The following is a 19,064-nucleotide window of genomic DNA, read 5'->3' on the forward strand; positions in this document are numbered from 1 at the left end:
AGAAGAAAATTAACTAAGTCATAAGCGCCTCATTATTAAATTACATTATCATTTTTATAAATACAATTACATATATATGTCATAAATGCTTTCAGTGTGTGTGTGTACCATAATCACTATCATTGCGACTTTCTCTTCCGTTCTTTTGTCGGCGAATGTAGAGGACTACATATGACGTAGTCGCCGTTGATATCAAACACAACAAACCAACGTACTCCTCAATACCAACACACAAGCTCAAAATTTATATTACAAGCAAGCGCATCATAGTATATATCTCATTATCTCATTCAACGAAATAATGATGATTTCAGTCATTCACAACTCAATTATGATTAATAGTAGATTGCAGTGTGTGGCGCGGATTTGAATGTGGCTCAGCTGTGTGAAATCAGTGTATTTCGGCACGCCAAGCCGATATCAACGGAACTTTCGGTGAATTCAAACACAGACCTTGTTGTAAAGCGCAATAAAGCGAATAAAATTCTATGAATAAATAAATTATTCAATATTTTCATATAACACGTGAAAATTTACTTGCTGATAACACATAACAAGTAATTAATATTGCTAAATTTTAAGTGTGCGCCTTGTAGATTTCAATTGGTCTCTCCAAAAACATATGAGTTAAGGCCCAATTTGTTGATAAGATTAAAACTTGGCGATAAAATACAATAAATTATTGATAATAAACACTAACAATAAATTGAGTATTGTGTATTTCACTGCATATTATTTTTTATTAGACTATACGTGTTAGACTAAGAAAATTCCTTAATGACTTTTAGTAAATGAGTAAATGCTGACGGCGGAGTACGTGTTTGGTGAATAAGAACATTTTATTTCGAAATTGCGGAAATCAAAAGCCGGTTGATCAAACGGAAAAAAGGTGTGAAAACGAAAATTCAAAATGAGAAAAGGGTTATAATGGTGCTTGGTATAAAATAAAGTGAAATTTGCTTAAAATATTTATTAATTATACGAAGTGTGAAAAAAGATAGATAATGTGAAGCAACAAACATAAATTCAGTTTGAAAGCAGCAAAGTTAAAATTATCGCTGTTATTCAGTGGAAATAAAGGACGTGCGTTTATGCAGATACATATGTTTAAGGCATATATGGGTCATAAATAATATATGACTGTTGCATTTACTTGCTGAATATTCAGTATAACAGTTATCAGCGAAAATAATAAGAAAAATATTTTAATTTTAATTTAAAATACAGTGGAACTTTTCTAACTCGTATCACCATAATCCATAGAGTTATAGAAATTTGCAATAAAACATTCATTTTTCAAAAAGCTCTAAAATATAGATTTACCCAGTTTTAGTGATTTACTTAACAAAATTTTTTATTTATTACATTACATTAAATCATGTATTCTGTAATTTTGATTGTTGCACTTTGCTATTGTTTGGCTCTTGACGTCTGTATCTCATGCCTTTGTTACACGATTTATGAAATCTGTAAGTGTAATATCATTTTTTTCTGTTCGCCTCCGTACGATATAGAGGGACTCTTTTAAAATTCTGCCTCGATAGTAAAATTTTAAATTTTGTATTATGCCCTGGTCGAAAAGTTCGATTTATGGAAGGAAATTTGTATGAAATTTGACTTTGACCATTCAAGAGTTCGAGTTATGGAGAACTTCGAGTTAGAGAAATTTGAGTTATGGAAGCAAATTTGTATGAAATTTAATTTCTAAACGCTATTTCCAATTCAAAAGTTCAAGTTATGGAAGTTCCACCGTATTGTATAATTTTCTGGTGAAATATAAGTTTAAATTCGGCTTAAGTAGTTGATCAAAGCAAATATATATATATAAAATAAAACATAAATAATGTTTTAATAAATAAAATAAAGTTAATCATTTAGAACCAGCACCTTTTTAAATAAATTTGAATTATTAAAAAACTTACAAATTTAGAAGAATATGAGACAAGTGCTTCCAAAAAGACGTATAGTAAGATATAATTTTTCAAATAAAAGTACAAACTAACTTGGAAATCGCTTGAGAATCTTTGGAATACGTGTCCATTAAACCTTAATGCTGCCTAAAAGCCAAAAAAAACAAATTTGGCGTCTTATTTCGTAAAACTAGTTTATCGCAAAATACCTTCTAGATAAGCATATATGTAAATATAAATGTAGACGTATGATCGAACACCCATCGAAATGTTTATTGTGCATGCTATCATATGTATGAACAAAAATAGTTAGGTATGTAAGCATTTTCTTACAGAGTGTGTCAGAGGGAGTCACTTGAAAATAACCTCTTGTTGATAAGCGCTAATTGTTAATATATATTTAATATATTTTTAATAAATTGATGTATAATTTGAAGATCATTAAACTCGGTAGGTATGTATATAAATATGTATATAGCGATAAAAATGATTTTGGCAGCCATTAGTAATCAATGTGATTTTGTCCCTTCGTGGAAAAATACCATAGCATTGTCACACATGTTATTTTTAGTCTAAAAATGGTATAGATATAAATTTCAAAGGGATAGAACTTTGGGAACTTCATAGAAATATCATGAAACACGAGATTGTTATGCCCGGTTTCACTGTTCGTGCTTTAGTTCTGCCCAAATAAAAGCTTAGCTAAGCATTGTTGTATACTAAGTAGTCGTTTGAGTTTCACAGTCGATGCTTATTTTCTATACAATTTTATTATTAACCCTCTGTGACTGACGTGATATAGTTCTAACAATTCTAATGACATGGTAGGCTACCAGACACCATTTCTATATCTGACATTTTCCTATTTCCAAAATTAAAGAGGACCACTATTTTGAAGGCGACAACATTAATGTAGACGAATAAATAATACAAAAAAAAAACGAAAATTCCCATTATTTTTTGAACCGTACGTAGCATTGTCAAGTATAAAAACATAACGATGAGAATTATGAATTATGTAATAAAGGAACTTAAATAAATAAATATTTACATTATATGTATTATGTATAGTTTATCGTCTCGGCAGTGAGACGAAAATTTGATTTATTTGCAGGAAACACCTTCATGGCCGGTATTTTTGTTTTTACAATCCATAACTCAACGTGATTAGCAAGGTTAAACTACATAAACACAAATATCGAGTAATCTAATCTTAAACGATTTCAGACAAATATTTTGTATAATTTGTGAGGCATCCAGTTTTTAGTACCAATATCTCTCAATAATGACTGTGTCAATTCAGTTTTAACAGAGAAAATTTATTTATTTGATAATTTGAGTTTGCATTTTATAAAATACTAGCGGACCACTCCGGCTTCGCACGGGTTTAAACAAACATTTCAAAAGTTATAAGTTTTTACACACTTATACACACTCTCCTATACATATGTATGTATGTACTTTCCAGTTTCTTGTGTGGGTTCATTTTAAAAAAATAAAATGAGGAAAAATTTGAACATGAAATTATATTTTTTGATGACTTAAAATTTGATTACGACCTCTAGTCTTTTGTGTCCGTTGCCTTTCTCTCTGATTATGAAGGCGTTGGGAACGCTCAGAGTTCGACGGCCTAGTGCGAATATTTTGTTCTATAAGCCGCTGCACACGCTCCGTACTCGATTCTCAAGCGTGTACTTGGCAGATTTTGAAATTTTGCTCGCAGCTCATTCGTTACTCGACTCTCTTGCACGCAATTGCGATGCGAAGAGAATGACATGCAACACGGTTTTCAGTTTCAGATTAAGATGCTCCGGTATCACAGATCACAGAGTCTTTTTGATACCCTCACCTGGGAACTATTTCCAGAAAGTTGAGATTCCAGCAATAAATATAGCCTATGTTACTCGGGGTGAATGTATGTAGCTTTCCAATGGTGAAAGAATTTTTGAAATCGGCACAGCACTTTTTGAGTTTATTCAATACAAACATACATACAAATCTTTCCTCTTTATAATAGTACTATCGATAGATTTGTACTATAATTTGTAATAACCATAATTCATTTTACAGCCTCAATATTTGTAGCGCCACTTAATGCTCAGCGCTCGAAATGCCGGAAATACAATTGCGTCAACGTCCTGGCGACTACCTATGCGGCTTGGCGAAATGGCATCCCGCTTGGATGCAACGCTATGCCACAACAAAATCATTTATGATAGTTTATGGACTGTTGGGCACCATACAAGCCATGTCCTATATGTACTTCGTCGTTACACTAACAACAATAGAAAAGCGTTTTAAGATTCCCAGTCAAACAACAGGTAAATAAATATTGCACACAAACAAACAGGCGTTCGATTTCCACTCTAGTTCGTTGAATGAATTTGTTATCAGGCAGGTTCTGTAATCAGAGTGAAAGTGAAAATTAAAAAAAAAATGTGGAATTTGAAAAGTAAAATCGAAATTCAGTACACCAAATATCGGATTGAAAGTGAATTTGCTTGAATTTTACTCGGAAGTGAATTACAGAACTTGCCTGATAACAAATTAATTCAAGCAACTATAGTGGAAATCGAATAGGGTGTACAAGGCGTATGAGTAACCAAACGGAAATAATCTTGACTTGAAAACCAGTTTTTAATTTTGTGCTATGAGACTACTGAGTTTTTAAAAGTAGAATTTTAATGTTTTCTAAACAATTTTAAAATGTGAATTTGATATTTTTTGTGGGCGATAATTTTGAATACTAAAAATCGGGTTTGGAATTGCGCAAATGTAATCATTTATATATTTCTCAGAAAAAAATTTAATTCTTCTCGTGACAAAGCCTCGCGACCGGCTAGTTAAATTATAAATGTACAGACAAATAAAAGTCTATCTTAATTAACTAGCCTGCTATTTTAAGAATTAGGAAATAAAAGCATGCATAATTCACACTTTTTTCAAGTTACTATACATATATAAGTAGATTCTTTTATATAAGATTTATTTGACTCTTCTCTTTCTTTCTCTACCGCTATTTTAGGTATCATCTTGAGCGGCAATGAAATATCACAGATCCTGCTCTCACTTATTCTCAGCTATATTGGCGGTCAACGTAATCGCCCACGTTGGATTGCCTGGGGCATTGTATTTTGCGGTCTATCCTGCTATATACTAGCGCTGCCACATTTCATTTATGGCGCCGGCGATGGCGCGCTACATCTCACCGTGGAATATTTGCAAGATCAGTCGTTAAATATGACAAGTTCATTCTCATTGGTTGTAGGTGAACGAAATTAGTACATTTCATGTTAAATTGTTTACGTGTGCGCCGTATTTACGTATGTATTGCGATATGCATGCTAGTTGTACACAATAATTTAGTTCAATTTAAATCGTCCGAATTAAAATTTGCTGAGCGCTAAGCTTAGAATTACTATATAGATACAGTTGTAGGCACAGAAATAGGTATGATATCAAAAAACAAATTATATATTAACTTAAAATGATTTGAAACAGTTCTTATAAGAATCGAGATGACCAAAAATATTTTGGTGGCCTTCCACAGTGGTTAGAAGTGGGCACGAACTCTCTGTTATGATCTACATATATCTGAATATTTCACCAATAAATCAATGGCCGAGTCTAATACCTTCATAAGAGAGCTTCTTATAGAATTATTTAAACGTTTGAACAGCGCTTTAAAACTGTTCGGTTTATAGCCCTCCATTTATAGACAATGTGGCTGGGGAGGCTGGACCAATTGTCCAGCCGATCTACATATATCAGTGCCTCTAAATCACTTTAAGGCAGCTTATAACGTTATTACATGTATTAGATAAGGATTATTGAAGTTTGAATAGGAATTTCGCGTCATTCACCCATTTCAATGGCCAAGTCTATATTATATTATTATAAATGCATATTTAATATATTCAAACATGCGCTGCACAGTAATAAACATATTTATATGTTAGTAAGTCCATTGTTTACTAATTTACCTTTGTCATAATTTCGTTTTAGAACGCGTCTATACAAAGTTCACAAGAATTGTGCGGTCTAACGAAATCATCACAAGAATGCGAGTCATTACTCTCTATTGTGCCGTTGGTCTTGATTTTCCTCTCACAATTCGTGCTCGGCATTGGCAATACGCTCTACTATTCGCTGGGTCAAACGTATCTGGATGATAATACGAAGGAGCGAAATACACCACTCATGTTGGCCGTGGCCATGGCGCTCCGAATGATCGGACCAATCGTGGGCTTCTTTTTGGGTATGTTTTAAGCAACGAACGGTTGAATTGAAACTGAAACAATCTCTCATCTCTCTTATACGATCGTAGTATCACTCAGTTTTGTAAGATATCTTATAATATGATCTCTACTATAATTTCAGGTTACATTTCATTAAACATGTATATTGATCCTTTCAAAAAGCCGTTAATCGACAATAAAGATCCACGTTGGTTGGGTGCCTGGTGGTTCGGCTGGATGATATTGGGTACTTTGATGGTGCTCTTCTCTGGCCTTATAGGGCTCTTTCCCAAACAGTTACCAAAAATGAAGCCGGAACACTATAACTCACACTTGCCGCGCATGATGCGTTTGGAGCAGCTAAAGAAGGAAGACGGCATCTCTTTGGGCAGCACACTATCACTCACCGCTGCATTGGATGCCAATGCGGCAGCAGCGGTTGACGCCGACTTTCCACGACTTAAAGGTTTGCCTCCAAATGCAGCTAAATAAATATTTCGGTCTTTCAAGAACTCACCTTTACATTCATCCCACAGATTTTCCGAAGGCCCTGATGCGTTTGTTGCGCAACAAATTGCTGATATACAACATAATATCGGGTGTATTCTATATTCTGGGTGCTGCTGGCTACATGACGTTCTTGTCCAAATATATGGAGGTGCAATTCCATAAGACTGCACAGACTGCCACCGTTATAGTGGGTCCAATATCAATAATTGGTATGGTGATTGGACTCATTGGTTCCGGCATTGTTATATCGAAGAAGCATCCATCGCCGAGCAAGGTGCTGATGTGGAACATTATTGTGGGTTGTGTTTACATTTTGGGACAAATGTCGTATTTATTTATGTATTGCGGCGACTCGATTTCTGTGCAAAATGGTGGAAAGTAGGTAAACTCTTTTTCAATTTTGTTATTTTCATTTATGTGTTTTCTTTTTTCAATTTATTCACAGTTATAACTTCACCACTCAATGCAACAGAAATTGTAGCTGCGATAATGTGGCGTACTCGCCAGTCTGTCATGAAGCTAGCGACACAACATTCTTTTCTGCGTGTCATGCGGGCTGTAAAGCATGGAATCCCAAGGAGAAGGTGATTTTGTAGAATATATACAGTTGAACTTCCCTAACTCGAATCACCATAATCCACAAAACAACTTCGAGTTAGAGAGACTTCCGAGCTACGGAATATAATTTGTATGGAATTTCACTTCTATTGCCAAGTCTAGAGTTCGAGAACATCGAGTTATAGAAGTTCGAGTTATGGAAGTTCCACTGTATATCTATATCATACGTGTATTTTAAAAAATTATTACTTATAGACATTTTCAAATTGCACCTGCATTGATGTTTTCGGCAACGATTTCGACAGGAGTACTGCCGCCTACACGCCTACAACTCCCACCTTTCTCGGTGACTTCAACACACAACAACCACAACCATTTAACCCACCGGAGAAAATCATCAGTGGCATATCAACAACAGGAACACCAGTTCCAGTCCCCACTACAGTACTAAATAATGAGGAACTCATTATACCAACAACAACAGCAAGCGCATGGATAACAACACAGAAACCCAAAACAACGTCAGAAGAACTTCTCGCACGCGCCAGCCGTTCTGTAAGCACACTCTCTGAGATACTCACACCGGGCGTATGCTTGAAGGGCTGTTCTGTGGCCTTTTACAGTTTCACCATTGCATCGATGATTGTCAATTGGTTCGGCTCTTCGGGACGTATCGGTAATCTGTTGGTGAACTTTCGCGCTGTTGCCACTAAGGATAAATCCTTCGCGCAGGGTCTTTCACTGATGATGATTAGCTTGTTTGCGCTCATACCGGGTCCAATCATATTTGGACGTATGATAGACTCAACATGTCTGGTTTGGACGGAGACTTGTCATGGCAGAGGCAATTGTCAGTTGTACGATCAGACGAAATTCCGTTACTATGTAAATATATTGGCGTTGTGTAAGTATGATCTTTTGAGTTATAGCTAATGTGTATGTAATGGAAGTTCAAAAATTTTTTTTCTTCACTTTAGCGCTTACCTCGATCGGTGTTGTCTTCGACATTTTAGTTTGGTATCATGGCAGACATCTTGATTTGTATGGTGAGAAGGAGGCGCAAAGACTCGAAGAAATGCGTCGGAAAGACAAACCGATCACACCGCTTTTAGCGCATAGATCATAGTACATATTTGGTTTAATGTATGAATAATATTGTTTTTGGTGAGTGTTTTGACGCAAAACCATTATGCCTTACATAAGTAATATATATTTGAAGCATATCTCATTGAAGATGTGTAAGAGTTAGCCTAATCTAATGTGGATTTTACTTTGTATACGTTTTATTTAAGATAATTTTTTTTTTTTTTGTAAATAATGAACATAAATATATATAAAAAAATTAAATATATTTATAAATAAGAAAAGCCACAGAGATATGCCTTTATTTACATCTGTATATATATTTTTTTAGAAAATTTTAAAAATTCATTTATATAGTTTTGGGAGTTACTTCGCAAAGACCTCATATTGCCAAAAAAAAAATATTTTGCAGACTCCAGGCGCTTCAGAAAAATACTTACAACTTTGAAAAAATTTCAATATTTTTTAATAATAAATATTATTTTTTAAGCATTAAATATAATACACTATCGCCTTAAAATTCCGTTTACCGCAATCATTTCCTTCCCTTTCAAAAAAAAAAAACTTTTTTTCTGCTTCTAAAGTACTACCTTAAGGGAATATAACACTTTTCAAAAAAGCGTTTTAAAGAGCAACCGAGAACGAGAGAAGTATAAATCTCTACAGTTGAAGCTTTAAACGTGTTTTTCTCGGAACTACATTTTTCAAAATTGCTGACATCATAACTCAACGAGTAATTGAGCGATCGACTTCAAATTGAAACTAAGTATATTTACTATACAATGAATTACGATTTTGATTAGTTGAAAATTGTCAATTTGGCATTAAAAAAAGAACGACTATTTTTTACCATAAAAAACCGTTTTTTTTAGGACTGCGCCATTTTGTAAATTTTTGATATTTTTCAAAAATCGGAGGTCATTGTACAAGAAATACCATTAACTTTAATAACCTTTTTGAATTTTTTTGTTTCAGCTACTCACTCGACCGGAATCATGTCAGCAGTAGGAGAACTTTTTTTTGGCCCCTCCGAAAACAGCACATAACTCCGTTATTTTTCAATATTTATGTAAAAAAAATCTTAAAATATAGCTGAAAATATACCAAAAAACTTCGAAACATTCGATCGAGTACTTTCTTAAAAAAAATCACAAAAATCGCCAAATTTTTCATGATTTTCACTGGTATTGGCCGCTTAAGGGGTTGTTGCTATTAAATCATGTTATTTTACAAAAGTAATAATATGACATTATTAGACAATGTTTTGACTCAGTCACGAAATTTTGAAAAAAAAGTATAATTTCCAAAATTAAAGTTGTCTGTGTTGATTCAGTTTCAAAAAAAGGTCCTTGCGGTGACAATCATAAGTCCTTGGAGATTTATCTAAAATCAATCGGATAAAAAAATTAGTTTTATAAATAGATACTCCAGGGCCTGAACCAAACCTTTCTTTTTTCAAAAATTAACAAAATGGCGGCCTCAGGAAATTTTTTGATTGGTCTTAAAAAATTAAAATTTTGAAAAAAAAAATCCTTCGGATCAGGCCTGAGTTTATTATGTATTCTAAAAGCTGTATGAATTTCATTAAAATCTACTGAGCGGTTATCGAGTTACAGTTGTCACCAATTTAAAAAACATAGTTTTGAGATAAACGCTCTTTGTTATTTGTCGAATAACTTGAAAAGTAATTATCTGATCAACTTCAAATTTTCAGAGAATATTTTCAAGATTTTACTCTTACTCTTTTTTTTTTAATCTTGACTACACCTAACCCCTTAAACCAAAAGAAAGAACAGATAAAGGGCTCTCGTGCCATGACAATCAGTTGATCGATCGCTCCTCACAACTATTTGGTGAAATTTTAATGCCGCTACAACAACAAGAATTCGAGTATCCGAAGCTATAGTTGCAACAATTTCCAAAAATAAATTACCTTCATGGTTTCTGGAAAAGAAAAGTGTAACCGTTTTGTGTTTAGCATGTTTCCGCTTTATTGACATTTCACCGACATTTTATATGCGTATGTCTGTCATCTCTTTTAGCTGTAGTGTTCATGTTTTTAATTTTTTTTTTGTTTCTTCATTAAATAAGAGAAAAATGTGTATGCAGTATTTCGTTTCAGTTTACAAGTTTACAATGTTTTAAAGCAATTTATGTCGTTCTTCATTTGAATAAACATGTTTTTTCTTTTGTTAATTTGTTACTTTAAAAATGTAGTCGAAATTCGCATATAGCTACATTAATAAAGAACATATTTCAATTATACATTTTTAAAAAATACAAATTAATTTAAAATAAAAGTAAAATAAATTCCAATGCAATACAATAAAAACAAAAAATATTGCTAATTGCTATTCACTTTAGTGTTTAGTTGTTGTAAATGATGTTCGTTTGTTTGAATATGTTTTTAACTGTTAATTTGAAAGAAATATGTATAATGCGCGATCGAAATTTGATTTCATGGTTTCACCAAACGAAAAAAATAACAAAATAGATTTCATAAATTTTTCATTTAAAATAAAAAGTAAAATTCGCTGAAAAGTATATTTTGTATGCAAGCACTACACAAGGAAATTCCAATATATTCCAATGTAGTTGATATCCACTAAGAACTAAGTATATAATGCTTGTGTTGGTTAAAATATATATTTTTTTTATTTGCTGATTATGCATTATTTTAAAAAGCAGTCTAAAACATATTCATTATTTAAAAAACGCACAATATTTTGATTAACACGCAGTCTTATGTTGCCTACATGCCGCAAAATTAAAAAAAAAAATGTCTTTCTGTGAGCACAAAAGAAAATGAAAAATCAAACACTTTTCGTAAATCTACTAATATAGTTCATTTGTTGAAATAACGAGGCAACATTTGAGTAGAAAATACCTTATAGCATTTATTTTAAAGTTAGGTAACTTTGTGTGTATACATATGTATATATGTATTTATGTAAGATTTTTACCCATCTACCGCCTTGCCAGACTAGTCGACGTCAGCGTGTTGTTACCAATGGCATTGCGGTATATTTATGGTACATAGCCGGCGATACTTTCTATAAATATTGCTAAAATATCATATATTCACTGTTGATATTACGTGTGGAACGTGGATCATTGTATGGTTGTTTCGTTTATGTGGTCTAGTTTGGTTTCGATTAGCGCACTGCAATACATATGTTTGTTAGCTGGGTAATTTTTGTTTTACCGTTTTACCGTATGGAACTGCCCTAAATTAATTTAGTTTTGCTTTAATATCTCGTTTTTAAAATGCTATCGATTTATATGTATGTATATATAAAAAAATCATTTCAAAATTACTTAATGCTTACTTTTAGCAGCAGTTTTCTTTACTTTTTTTGTTTTTGTTTTTGTTTTTTTTTTTAATTTCCTTTGCATGTGGTTTTACTTAACATTTACGGTTGCACTGAATTTGTGGTTCAACTTTCAACCGAAAAAAAAAATGAAATCAATAATTATATATATAAGTTTTCTCATATTTAATTATAGCAATAATATAATTATATATTTACGTTTACTTTTCATGTATTCTTGTTTTCGTTCGTTTTTTTTTTATAATGTTTATAATAAGGTTTGTGTATTTGAATTTGTTATAATTCACTCTTCATATTCAGCCCCAACTTCTGTGTAAGTTTTAGTTTTATGTGAAATGGCGTTAATGATTTACGTTTAACGAGTCCGATCCTGCTCAAGTATGTTTAATTTTGTTTCTTATATAGAAGCAAGGCGTTTAGATGAATTTTAGCTGTGCTCAATTTATTCGATCACCTTCAATACCTTGCCAATAGCAATAGTTTTGTCTGTAAATGTTGAGAAAGTAATTCATTATTAATAATAAAATATATAACATATACAAGTATAAATGTATTAAAATATATATGTGAGGTACTTACTTTCATCGCGTAGTGTAAATCTACCCATTTGTGGGAATAGTTTAAATTGTTCAAGGCAAATCATTCCGGAACATTCAATACGCATAATTGCCACTTGATCTTGTTTAACAAATCTTGGACGTGTTTTTGATTTTTCTCCGGTCTTTTTGTCAACCAAACAAATTAAGGCCTAAAAATGGAAATGTCATTAAAAAAATTATATAAGCTTCCTTGCAAATCAACTTACTTTCACTGTAATCTCCTCAGCCGCACAGTGAATATGCATAACCGCCGAATAGCCAGCGCAAATAATGGATTTGTGCTCCAAAATAACGACTTGCGCATCGAAAACTTTGCCAGTTTTAATTGGGTTGGTAGCATCGCATAGCACGAAGCCAGGTGAAACATCCTCCTCTTCGATACCCTGGAAAAATGTAAATTATTATATTTTTAGTTAATATGTCTTTTGTATCGAAAATATTTATAAAAAAAATCATTTTACACACCTTCAGTTTGACCTTGATATTCTCGCCAGGACCCACAGAAGTAACTTCATCGTCATCAGAGAATAGTTGATCCACTGACACTTGTGTCTATAATAAAAAAAATCAAATTATATTACTTTGCCTACTATATTTTAAACATTATTATGTAACTTACTCGGTTTGGCATTACCAATAGATTTTGTCCCTTTCGCGCAGTACCTGATTCTACTTTACCCATCACTACTGTGCCCATGTCTTTGTATTTGTCAACAATAGGCATTATGAATGGGCCATCAGCGTTACGATTTTGCGAAGGCAACTGATCAATGAATGGTATGAATGCCGGCCCTCTGTACCATGGGCAAATGTCGGCTGGTACGGGATCACGTAAACCAGCTCCGCCCAAACCAGAGCAAGGCATAAAGGTTAAATCCTTTGACGGGTTGAAACCCAATTTTTTGAGGTATGGTAGAATTTTGTCCCTACATTCGTTGTAACGTACTTCATCCCAATTAACAGTCGGATCATCCATTTTATTAACCAAAACCACTAAATGCTTAACACCGGCGGTCTTGGCCAACATAGCGTGTTCACGTGTTTGTCCACCACGATCAAAACCAGTTTCGAATTCACCTTTTCGTGCTGAGATGACCAATACAGCCAGATCAGCTTGAGCAGCGCCACCAATCATATTGGGTACAAAACTCTTGTGACCTGGTGCATCTAAAATAGTGAAATGTTTGCGCTCTGTCTCGAAGAAGGCTCTGCCGACTTCTACAGTTTTTCCCTTGTCACGTTCTTCCTGATTTGTATCCAAAGCCCACGAAAGATACCAGCTTTCGCGCGACTTTTCACGCGCTTCACGCTCGTATTTCTCGAGTGTACGCTTGTCAACCATACCCGTGAGGTACATGATTTGACCACCGATTGTTGATTTACCAGCATCTAAAAGCAATGATGATAATGATGAATATCAAAATTAACTTTCACAAATTTTGTGTAATTCAATTGCATTCAAACTTACCAACATGTCCTATGAAAACAACATTAACATGTTCTTTTTTACTACGGGATTCTTCAACCTTTACAGGTTTCTTTTTCGAAAGTTTGGGCGTAATATCATTTTCAACATCCTCAATAGCGTCGTCAGGTTCCTCATCTTCCGGGGTTATGACAGGATCATCCTCAACGTCCCAACTATCGGCTGGGTCATTTTCTGTGAAAGTTTAACATTTTTTATAATTTTTTTTCAAACAATAAATATTTTTTACATGAAGAAATTAACAGCTGTATAAGTTTCAATAGATATAACGTATACAAGCAGTCAGCTCATTGTTGTTTGCTAAATGCATTGAATTGAGCCCATAAAGGTGTTTTACATTGAATTTCTCTCTAGCTTACTTCTTATAATACGTGGCATTTTTATTTTATATTAAAAGAAACAAACTAACTACAATATATTTTATGTAAGTATGTGTGCAATATTAATTTAATTAATTTAGAAAACTATTTAATTTACGAAATAATATTGGAAATTAAATAATTTAATGTGGTATCGGGCCACATGCAACTATCCGCTGACTAACAGCCGTTCGCAACTTCGAGTTGCTAACAGCTAGACAACGACCATTAACAGGTTAGAAGCGGTTGAAACCACAAACAGCGTATTAACGAATTTGGTAGGTAAAGAAAAGTAAAAATTGGTATATACGAGCAACAATGAGCAACAAGTAATTTTTTGGGTTGTTTAAATGTATAAAATTTTACGAAGTACATTAAAAAAAAATTTTTCTTAAGAGAGCCACTTATCGCTTAAATGTATCTAAGCTGCATATTGACTTGGCCAAGTAGCAAAAAGTTAGCACGTTGAAAATAGAGCAATTTTATCACAAATTTATGAAAGAAAGAGCCAACGGCAATGGGGAGAGAAATCAAAACTTATAAAAACGAACATGTGAAAGAAAGACGAACTCAGTGTTTTGCTTTTTAAGTTAAAAATAGAGGGAGAAACTTTTACACACAATTTGTTCGCTTATAGTGCAATGCACCAAGAGCAATTTTGCGAAAAGGTTAATTTAGCTAAAAATGCAGGCAACTTTGTTTAAAATATTTTTAAGAGGTTATGTTTAAGATGGTATACACGAAATGCATATTTAACTAGCAAACAAGATTGTTGTAGCAAAAACTGCTTGCAACTGGTACATGCCTTCAGATAACAAAAGTATTTTTTAAAAATGCATGAAGTTGACACAGTTTATAAAGGAGTAGCGCTTAAAAAGTGGCATCGTTAAATAAATTCATATAAAGCTATTTAATAACAAATTTAGGCATAATTTTAATATGAGATACATATGTATTAACAAACAAAAACTACTATTGGGGAGCCGATATAGTACTTTACCATTGTTGGCAGCAATTTTGTCTGCGGTGTTGATATTTTCAATGGGCGCTGCCCCTGAAGGCGTTGTAACAGGCGAAGTTTGCATTGGCGAATCAGCAGGGGTTTCACCTGCTGTTCCAGGCGGAACCGCTTGTAAGGTAACGGCCGCGGCAGTGGCATTTAATCCATTTGTAGAGCCACCCGAACCTGCAGAATCTGGGGTTGTGGCGGGAGTGGCACTACCTGACGCCGGCAGAGATGATGCTTCCATAGGGACAACGTTCGGTGTGTTACCGGCTGTAGTTACTGCAGCTGCCGCCGCTGCTGCCGCACTAGCTGCAACGCTACTATAACCAAAACTTGGAACAAATTCAACAGCATTCACATTCAGTGTAGAAAATTTGGTTGCCATCTCCGTATTGTCTTGAGCCATATTTGCTATTTACTGTGTTTTTTGGTTATTTTCTCACAATCGTCCAGAATTAGTTAATCTACACTAGTATATTTGTTTCGTTCGATGACGAAGACAGTGTATTTTTTATTTTGTTGGCGACACCTTTTCTCCTCCTCCACGTTTATCACAAAGCACACACACGCACACGAATTTGGAACCGTACACGTTTTTTACTTCTCTTTGTTTGATCGCAAAGATTATTAACTTGTATGCTTTCGGGAGGTCTGGTTACTCTTTCCTAACGTTCCACAATTTCTAAGCGTTCTCTACATTCACCTCAACAAAATCACGTTTTTCCTTGCCACTTCTGCCAACCGTTCTATATTTCAATGCTTTTTTCTATGACAAACTTCTCAAAAGCAGTGTTTAAAACAAACTGAAGTGAAGTTCAACTTAACGATTATTATCCCAACTATTTTTGAGGATTACTCGCATTACAATTTAGGTATGCAAAAATCACAAACCTCTGCGGTAACACGAAATCAGTTAAAATGGCCACGCATATAAGAAAAATTTACCTGCACCCATGTAACAACATTTGGAGAACAGTGTGGTATGTGAAACTTACTATCACAGGGTGACGATTTATTTTTTTACAAAAAATATGTAATTATTACAAATAGTGCAGCGGATAAGTAAAAGTTAATGACTTCAGATATTCGCACTATTATGTAAAACTTTCTGCGTTTGTTATATAGTTAAAACACGATTCTTGTCATTTGTTCAGATGTTGCACGGATAACCTTTCTGTAGTCAGATATTGGATGTCACACTATGGGGAACGCACTTTCGTAAGTCTCGAGATTCAGATATATAAAATATTATATTTTACGTACTATTAGTTATAAAACAATAAAGAAAATTGTGTAAAATTAGCGAAAAATGGAATGGAATATTTGTTTGTTATCTGGCTACACCGTTTCCAAATGCTTAATAATCTCATGAAATTAACGGCAGATGTCTCCAACATTCGTTAAATTTTCGTTGAATTGTTAAAACGGACGTGTATTCGTAGCATTTTCACGACGCCATTTTATATTAGTTCTTTGAAGTGTGAATTTCATTTAGTGCTATCTGAGAAAATAAATTTTTCCCTAGTTTAAAAAAAGCAAATATCTATTCAGAAGCAAATAAAATGAGTAGCAGTGGGAATAATTCTGCACGACCACCACCAAGAATTGATGGGATGATTTCCCTTAAGGTTAGTTTGAAATAAAATCATACAAAATTCGAGATTTGATAGAGCAAAGGTTTTAATTCGTTTGAAAAATATTTACCCGCTTGGTTTTTTGTTATATTTCATCAGGTTGATAATTTGACATATCGTACAACACCCGAGGATTTGAGACGTGTATTTCAACGATGTGGTGAGGTTGGAGATATCTACATACCCCGCGATCGATACACGCGTGAAAGTCGTGGTTTTGCATTTGTTAGGTAAGTTAAAACAAAAGCGATAAAATAAAGTGTTACACACGTTAGTTTTCTGGGGCATGGCCGCGTGAAATAATTCTAACCTCAAATAATACATATGTATGTGTGTTTGTAACCCACTTGCACTCTAGATTATGCTGATTATGTTCACTCTTGCTTGAAATAATCTAATTTAAAAAGTGCAAATATCAATACTTTCTTTGCAACAGTTGTCTACGAATGTGTCCTAGTCAACTTACGTAAGAAATTTACAATATTAAATATATAATAAATAAGAATACTATTAATTATAAAGTAAAAATATTGCATATCGCCTCTTTTGGATAATCTGTAAATAAAGATAGTCTATTGAGTGAGGTGCATATATAAAATGTGTTTACTTTGCAACTGCTGTCTACGAAATTATCCTAGTCAGTTTACTTACGAATTCAACAATTACCTTTAATTATATGCTTATCCCCAACTAATTTAGTTCACATATATTAATGTATTGTATTACAAATTCTTTACAGATTTTACGACAAACATGATGCAGAGGACGCATTAGAGGCCATGGATGGCCGTATGCTTGACGGTAGGGAGTTACGTGTACAGATGGCTCGTTACGGTCGCCCAACTTCTCCAACACGCCGAACAAACAACAACAGACGTGGTGGTGGCGGCGGTAGACGCCGTTCTCGTTCTCCTGTACGCAGGCGTTCTCGTAGCCCACGACGACGATCGTACTCACCTCGTTCTAGATCACGTTCGGCAGCTAGCCGTTCACCAGTTCGACGCAATAAATTCTCACGTAGCCCAGTTGGGCGAAAGTCAGCGAGTCGTAGTCAAAGTCGAAATGGCGTAGCTGGACGTAGTGCTTCACGTAGTCGAAGCCGATCTTAAATGATTTCTAATAAAGTCATTGATTTAATGAATCAGGTAAAACAAAATAACACACTTTAAATTGTAAATGCTAATTTCTTGTTGTTTTTATAGAATTGCCCAAAATAGTGACCAGTATGCATTAAACACTTTCAAATGTTGATTAGTGGCGACTTCATATAAAAACGCAGTTTAACGCGTTTAATGCTGCTATATCAACAGGTACAGCCTTTAAACATTTCAATTGTAGCACTACATAAACACAAAAATTAATGAAAGTATGTGAAAGATAAGATAATCAGGAAAATCAAACGTGCCCTTCATGTATTTCTTTTAATAACTCCTAATTTCATAGTTGCTCGATTACCACAAGTCACATTATGTTCTTATTTCTATATATTACACCAAATGCTGATGTCAAATATTGCTATTATAAACTAATTTCACTTGAGGTGTGTAGCAAACAATTCATAACGTATGATTAGCCTGAATATATCAAAAATATGTTTACTCTACTACTGGAAGCTTAGAATGCCATTAATATATATGAAATTCATGAGCGAAATTAAAAATATGGTCTAGAAAGCAATGATTTTATTTATTTTCCAGTAATTGGAAATATAGATTTATGTAATTAGCCCACAAACAGTTAATGCGGTGGGAATAGTTTTAGAAATATTGTTTCCAAAATTATTTGTACACTCTTATATTTAAAATTGAAAGTAACATGAACGTATTGTAAGTTTTATAAAAAATAATAATAAATGTATTCCAAGTAATTGTATCGAACGTGTAGGTTATGAAGAGATGAAGGTTAATAATAGGCAACTGTATATTTACTATATTTCTATGTTATTTACATAACCAAAATCTTGATTTTCAACTTAAAGAACTTACTGGTCTACATACGAATTACACAACACACCATCCAACGTTTGCATTATTATGTTGCTAAACTTTTGTGTAATTTTTATGTGGTATACACTTTATAAAAACCCAAATTTTATAACATGGCGGTAATATATTTTTTACACTTCTATATAATGCAGGCAAACAAAGATTGCTGTAAGGGCTGCTGTAAAAGTGCGAAAAGAGAGATTGAGGCAGATATTAAAATGAAATGTGTAAAAAAAGTTATGGGGAGTAATGTGCAAGGAGCAGGAGGCAGAGATTCGTTAATTCATTGATGGCTGCAGCTTAGCGAATTTTAGGAATAAACGTACTCCTGTTACTCTTGTTGCTGCTACAGCTGCTGTTTGCT

At 33.7% G+C, this 19,064-nt stretch overlaps 3 protein-coding genes across 6 annotated transcripts; 2 read left to right on the forward strand and 1 right to left on the reverse strand.

Annotated features, from left to right (window-relative positions):
- Positions 1-392: 392 nt before the first annotated feature.
- Positions 393-8,583, forward strand: LOC105214179 (solute carrier organic anion transporter family member 74D). 3 transcript variants are annotated; one of them, XM_054226808.1, is made up of 10 exons: positions 393-557; positions 789-889; positions 3,981-4,231; positions 4,936-5,174; positions 5,916-6,168; positions 6,291-6,614; positions 6,685-7,036; positions 7,104-7,242; positions 7,472-8,120; positions 8,194-8,583. In XM_054226808.1, the coding sequence occupies exons 3-10, from the start codon at positions 4,021-4,023 to the stop codon at positions 8,340-8,342; spliced, it is 2,316 nt and encodes a 771-aa protein (XP_054082783.1). In that variant the 5' UTR covers positions 393-557; positions 789-889; positions 3,981-4,020; the 3' UTR covers positions 8,343-8,583. The 3 variants fall into 3 exon arrangements, with proteins under 3 accessions (XP_054082783.1, XP_011185747.2, XP_054082784.1); XM_011187445.3 differs by lacking the exon at positions 789-889; XM_054226809.1 differs by lacking the exons at positions 393-557; positions 789-889 and adding an exon at positions 3,401-3,825.
- Positions 8,584-10,265: 1,682 nt separating this feature from the next.
- Positions 10,266-16,037, reverse strand: LOC105214180 (eukaryotic peptide chain release factor GTP-binding subunit ERF3A). 2 transcript variants are annotated; one of them, XM_011187447.3, is made up of 7 exons: positions 15,076-16,037; positions 13,699-13,890; positions 12,850-13,619; positions 12,696-12,782; positions 12,437-12,613; positions 12,211-12,379; positions 10,266-12,117 (listed from the first exon to the last, which is right to left on the reverse strand). In XM_011187447.3, the coding sequence occupies exons 1-7, from the start codon at positions 15,485-15,487 to the stop codon at positions 12,074-12,076; spliced, it is 1,851 nt and encodes a 616-aa protein (XP_011185749.1). In that variant the 5' UTR covers positions 15,488-16,037; the 3' UTR covers positions 10,266-12,073. The 2 variants fall into 2 exon arrangements, with proteins under 2 accessions (XP_011185749.1, XP_011185751.1); XM_011187449.3 differs by lacking the exon at positions 15,076-16,037 and adding an exon at positions 14,076-14,264.
- Positions 16,038-16,527: 490 nt separating this feature from the next.
- Positions 16,528-18,587, forward strand: LOC105214181 (serine/arginine-rich splicing factor 2). Its single transcript, XM_011187450.3, has 4 exons — positions 16,528-16,709; positions 16,815-16,945; positions 17,455-17,860; positions 17,918-18,587. The coding sequence occupies exons 1-3, from the start codon at positions 16,644-16,646 to the stop codon at positions 17,822-17,824; spliced, it is 567 nt and encodes a 188-aa protein (XP_011185752.1). The 5' UTR covers positions 16,528-16,643; the 3' UTR covers positions 17,825-17,860; positions 17,918-18,587.
- Positions 18,588-19,064: the final 477 nt, after the last annotated feature.

Source organism: Zeugodacus cucurbitae, chromosome 3 (genome assembly GCF_028554725.1).
Source record: "Zeugodacus cucurbitae isolate PBARC_wt_2022May chromosome 3, idZeuCucr1.2, whole genome shotgun sequence".
NCBI classification, from domain to species: Eukaryota; Metazoa; Arthropoda; class Insecta; order Diptera; family Tephritidae; genus Zeugodacus; species Zeugodacus cucurbitae.

Excerpts from the sequence above, each read along its gene's own strand:
- LOC105214181 (XM_011187450.3), top strand. The coding sequence starts at position 16,644 with ATGAGTAGCAGTGGGAATAATTCTGCACGACCACCACCAAGAATTGAT. Across the intron at positions 16,710-16,814 it reads ATGGGATGATTTCCCTTAAG|GTTGATAATTTGACATATCG; the intron begins GTTAGTTTGAAA and ends ATATTTCATCAG. Across the intron at positions 16,946-17,454 it reads CGTGGTTTTGCATTTGTTAG|ATTTTACGACAAACATGATG; the intron begins GTAAGTTAAAAC and ends AATTCTTTACAG.
- LOC105214179 (XM_054226808.1), top strand. The coding sequence starts at position 4,021 with ATGCCGGAAATACAATTGCGTCAACGTCCTGGCGACTACCTATGCGGC. Across the intron at positions 5,175-5,915 it reads CAAGTTCATTCTCATTGGTT|AACGCGTCTATACAAAGTTC; the intron begins GTAGGTGAACGA and ends ATTTCGTTTTAG. Across the intron at positions 8,121-8,193 it reads TGTAAATATATTGGCGTTGT|CGCTTACCTCGATCGGTGTT; the intron begins GTAAGTATGATC and ends TCTTCACTTTAG.
- LOC105214180 (XM_011187447.3), bottom strand. The coding sequence starts at position 15,487 with ATGGCTCAAGACAATACGGAGATGGCAACCAAATTTTCTACACTGAAT. Across the intron at positions 13,620-13,698 it reads TGTTTTCATAGGACATGTTG|ATGCTGGTAAATCAACAATC; the intron begins GTAAGTTTGAAT and ends CATTGCTTTTAG. Across the intron at positions 12,380-12,436 it reads CTGAGGAGATTACAGTGAAA|GCCTTAATTTGTTTGGTTGA; the intron begins GTAAGTTGATTT and ends TTCCATTTTTAG.